The sequence below is a fragment of the Micropterus salmoides genome, unplaced genomic scaffold (genome assembly GCF_014851395.1).
Source record: "Micropterus salmoides isolate LMB-PRFRI ecotype aquatic unplaced genomic scaffold, ASM1485139v1 Ms_hic_scaffold_11, whole genome shotgun sequence".
Lineage (NCBI taxonomy): Eukaryota > Metazoa > Chordata > Actinopteri > Centrarchiformes > Centrarchidae > Micropterus > Micropterus salmoides.
In genome coordinates this window covers 28103433-28108240 of record NW_024040152.1, presented here as the reverse complement: position 1 = coordinate 28108240, position 4808 = coordinate 28103433, and the positions used below count along the sequence as shown (strand labels likewise).

The 4808-nt window shown below is 37.0% G+C and overlaps 1 protein-coding gene across 2 annotated transcripts; it reads right to left on the bottom strand.

The window, feature by feature from the left end:
• Positions 1-284: 284 nt before the first annotated feature.
• On the bottom strand, positions 285-4022 carry eny2 (ENY2 transcription and export complex 2 subunit). Of its 2 annotated transcripts, none has more exons than XM_038712097.1 (5): positions 3746-4022; positions 3455-3532; positions 2892-2962; positions 1328-1402; positions 285-955 (listed from the first exon to the last, which is right to left on the bottom strand). In XM_038712097.1, the coding sequence occupies exons 2-5, from the start codon at positions 3520-3522 to the stop codon at positions 882-884; spliced, it is 288 nt and encodes a 95-aa protein (XP_038568025.1). In that variant the 5' UTR covers positions 3523-3532; positions 3746-4022; the 3' UTR covers positions 285-881. The 2 variants fall into 2 exon arrangements, with proteins under 2 accessions (XP_038568025.1, XP_038568026.1); XM_038712098.1 differs by having other exon boundaries at positions 3750-4022.
• Between the last annotated feature and the right edge of the window lie 786 nt (positions 4023-4808).

Below are 4808 nucleotides of genomic sequence, written 5' to 3'. Positions count from 1 at the left end.
CATTTGTCACATTTTTGTTCTGACTCCGTCTTTGAAGTTTTAAAGCTGCATGGTATGTTGATGCCTGGGATAACATGTGATGTGCTATGGAGAATGAATAACATGCCAGACATATTATTTGGTTCATTTTATACTGAATTGCATAACAGTGTAGCTGGGGAGGAAATATTAAACAGAACATAAAACTGCAAGTCTGCCAGTAGAGATAACTGTGTGTAAATGTAATTATGCTGACCCCCATAAGAACTTTTTTAGAACCCCTGTGGCATGAATACTTCACAGACAATGAATAAAACTTTATTTATGGACTTTCTATAATCTAATGTTCACCTTGAAATTAATACATTGTCAAATTAATTTCATGTGTTATGTGAACAAATGAAGACAACATGGTCCATGGTATAGTCATCTTATTGAACACCATTATAAAGTTTACTACATGGGTTGCATCATAATGGTAGAAAACACAGTAATGCAATCAGCAACTATGTATCCATCCAATACCACCTTAAAAATTCAAAAACATGGCCAAAAAAACAACAACTGCTTTAATGAAGAGAATGAAGTCAGGGCAGTAAAAGCTTCTATTCAAATATAGTATTGTTATATATTGTTTTGTTGTCCACTCAAGTCCAGTAAATCAGAAACTTTAAACAGCATATCTCATAGACAGAGAACAACTAAATGTGCAAGGTAAGTGCATATACAAATATGAGACAACTGTAGAAACAGAATTAGCAAAACATGCAATCAAATATGCCACTATGACAATGGTAATTTAAGATAATGAAAACAAAACCTTTAAAATTAAAGTAAATCTATTCATTCAAAATATTCTATATCGTATAGGCAAGTGGTCTAAAGAAAAGTTTAAATCAAAATTATGTGGCATGCTGAGCTAAAAAGGCTCTTATTCTGTGGAGAAGCTCTTTCTTCACACTGTCTGGCACCAAGGCTGCAAGAGAGAAAGATACTCGTGACTAGGACTCATTCTTTCACACAGATGTAAGTGTGCAAGCTGTACTGCAAAAATTCTGTGTGTATGCTCACACCCACAACCATTACTGGAACATGACATCTCGTGAGCGCACCACCTCCTACTGAGGCTACTGTTGGTGAAGTAACTGACCATCCGCGATGAATGCAAAATGGTGTCTTTGACACCAAAGCCTAAGTGCTCTGTTTTTTACTGACTGTACACTAAAAAAATGCTATGCATTTAATGTGAAGTGTCTTAGGATTGTTTTTTAGAAATTAGTGTGGTAGCAGGAAAAGTGAGATTAGAGACAGAGACAGTTTTATACTACAAATAGATGAGTTAAGATACCTCTTCCTTTAGGAGTGATCTCTACCACCAGGTCCTCCACAGTGACATGCTCCAAGCCTTTTTCTTTGATCACTTCTACAGAGAAAAAAAAAGGTGATGATATTTTAACAATGCTTAGATACCACTATGACCACACAAATTGCTTGTGGAGAACAATGAAAGTTACATGGCAAAACTCTTGCACTTTAGCTCCAAGAGCCAAATGCATATGTTCTAAAGAAGTTTTTTTTGCAATTTGGAAGATCTGATTTGCTGCTTCATGCTTTAAATATTGATTTAATTTACATTTTGAGCACATGACACACTTTTTCCACATACAACACTTTGACATGTTACAGTGGGGCAAGGGTATTCTGTCACTCCCTCAGTCCAGACTGAAATCTAAACGGGACAGAGCTTTTGCCGTCAGGGCCCCAACGCTCTGGAACTACCTGCCCAAGGAAATTAGGCTGCCTGAGTCAGTGTCTTCTTAAAAAAAATAAATAAAAATACAATTTTGGAAAGCATATCCTGATTTTATCTGAGCTGCGTGGTATCTAGTTGCAGTGGCTAAGACACATGCCTTTGGTGTGAGAGACCCAGGTTTTCCCACTGCAACCCATTCACCAATGTGTCCCTGAGCAAGACACTTAACCCCTACTTGCTCCAGAGGCATGCAACCTCTGACATGTATAGCAAATGTAAGTCGCTCTGGATAAAAGCATCAGCTAAATAAGTAAATATAATATAATAAATATAATATTTATTATTATTATTATAAAAGGACAGGACTAAATTATAAAATAAATTATGGCTGAATTCCATTTAACTGCTTCGGTTTCATGGTCCTGGTATTGCACATGCTCGCTGTCACACTGCCATGACTTACTGGGAAACTTGAGCAGATCAGAGTGATCGTTAATGTGATTAGTAACACCTGTGCTTTTCCTACTATGACAAGTCAAAATGTCTGCTGTGAAAAGGGCCTGTGCACTGCTTTTTGAAATATGTAGTCTTTTTTTATTCTTCTGCCTTTTTGTACAGTTATGCTCACAACCAAAGACTTATGGATTAAAGCTTGAAACTGTGATCCAAATGTAAACAAAATTACAGCTTCACAAGAATAGAACTCCCTTTTACTGACATATTGATTGTTATAGTCACTTAAGTTAAGTCAGTATTATTTTCTGATGCTATAAAAGGTTTGTGTACATCAGTATGGTTTGTGTAATGTATGGGGTAAAACAGACCTATATTTTGAATGATGATAAGTAGAAAAACAGAAAATGTTAACTTACTCATTTACACTCTACATATGTCTAATCATACCTCATAGTTATGTAAAGCAATTAAATTGGCCCTTTTAAAATTCACAAGACAGTAAAATAGATTATGGCATCTTTCAGTTTCTGGCAGTCAATCAATAGCAGCAAATCAGTGACTATCAACATTATGTATCCAAGGAAGGTAAAAAAAATTAATAAATCAAGGGCAACTGGACTAGGTTAAAGATCTAAATATGGCCTGAATGACTGGGAACCTTCAGACATCTACGCTATGCCTTTTACAGTGCTGTATCTTGTACCTTTGCAGTGAGCTTTCATCTGGTCCTTCCATCCACACTCGGTGAGCTTGGCCCTCAGTAACTCCTTCAGTCTGTCAATAAGACGCAAACATGTAAAAATACAGCCTTCTAGTTTCTGTCCAATGCTCATTAAGTTATTAATAACAGCTTGTCTTCATCTTGATTACAACTTTGGTTATTTTGTAGTTTGGAGCAGCTGAAGATATTCATGCAAAATACAAAGTTAGTCCCTCACATGTTTTCCCTTAAAAATAAAGAAATAACAGAACGCGATCAAGTTATTGTAAACCTTAATAATACTATAGAAATGTGTTATTGCACAGCTTTAACCAACATTTGATAAATAATAGAGTAAAAATTGTAGGTTACATCCATTTGAAGATAGACAATCCAATGATAAGTTACAGGAAACGTGTTTAACTACAAAAAAGATGCCTTTACTTTCATGAGCAAATAGTCCCAGTGTTGACACAGACTGACGCAGTTACACAGAGATACTCTTAACGTTGTTGACTAACATAAACGCCTTGTTAAACCAAAGTGTTTGTAGTATTTTAACTCGCCTCTCTCGTTCCCCCATCTCTGTCAGCTTCTGATTTATCGTCGCCCTCATTCTGGACTCTTTACTCATAGTATTTTACCTACAAGGAGAAAAGAAACAAGCATGTCAGTGCCTCGCCAAGCCAAGCTGGCCCCGCAAAGTATAACATAGTGTAACTGTTAATGTAGCAGGACTAACGTTAGCTAAATCCCTCACAGTATAGTGTTTATCATGCCGAGCAGCTACGTTTTATAGGCGAGTCACTGACTAGGCTTCACTGGCTCATTTCATTAAATCCGTTATTAATACGTACACACCAGAGAAGGATGAACAATGAAGGCCACACTCTTCAGTTTTACCACAGCGTTACCACACTTTCTGTGGCGTGTTACATGAAAAGGTTAAGATGAAATAACATTACGGGGCGCTGAAAAGACAGAAGGCGTATTTAAAACAGACATCACAAAAACCCGACAGTCGCTATGAGCTAAACGGTGCTCTTTAAAGCGATTTAACTTCCAAATTGTACTTCAAATGTCGCCGAAGATCAGAGAGGCTTCCCTTTTGATTTCTGGAGTTTTACCATCAGATATTACCTTCCGAGAAGAAACATTGATTGGTACAATGGTTCCTACGCCTTCATCAAATGCAACACCCAGTTACACCACGCGGCGGCAGCGTTGGTTAATACATTTAATCAAAGGCAGTTCTGTAGCAGACTAGTAGTTTTTCAAAATCCCAATTTCACATTAACACATTGGCTCAGTTCTTGTTATTTTTATATCTTACAGATGTGTTACATGCTTTAGTTTTTTAGTAATAATCAGGTTCAGGTGTGCCCACAGAAATGACTGGGCCCCTGATCAAGTAAATGGGTCCTCCGCAAATCTCCTTTACTCATGTCAATATATGCTGTGCTTTCCTGCCTATATGTTGCTTATGTCCTACATAAACACATACATGGCCTGCCGCATGCAGTGTATTTTTGTTGTGTACAACAAACATTACTTATACCATTTTCAGGAGAGTTTTTATTTATTTATTATGAAACAGGATTTTACTAAAGCAACATTAAAAAAAATGTAATTTTTGTTATTTTAATAAGTGGTTCAAAATTATCTTTGCTTATATTTAGAATGAACATCATTAGTGCTGGACCGCATGGGCCCCCCTAGCAGCTGGGCCCCAGAATGCTTTCCCCTTTTCCCCCATTATAGGCGGCCCTGACAAGGTTTGTCACCAGCCCTGAGTATTTTTTTTAACACAAAACTCAGTAGTGTGTTATTAAAGTGGAGTTTAATGAAGTCTTTATTTACTTAGTTTCCAAATGCAGTGGTACCAGGCCTCTTCCACAAGTGAGAGCCTGGTTCTTAGTC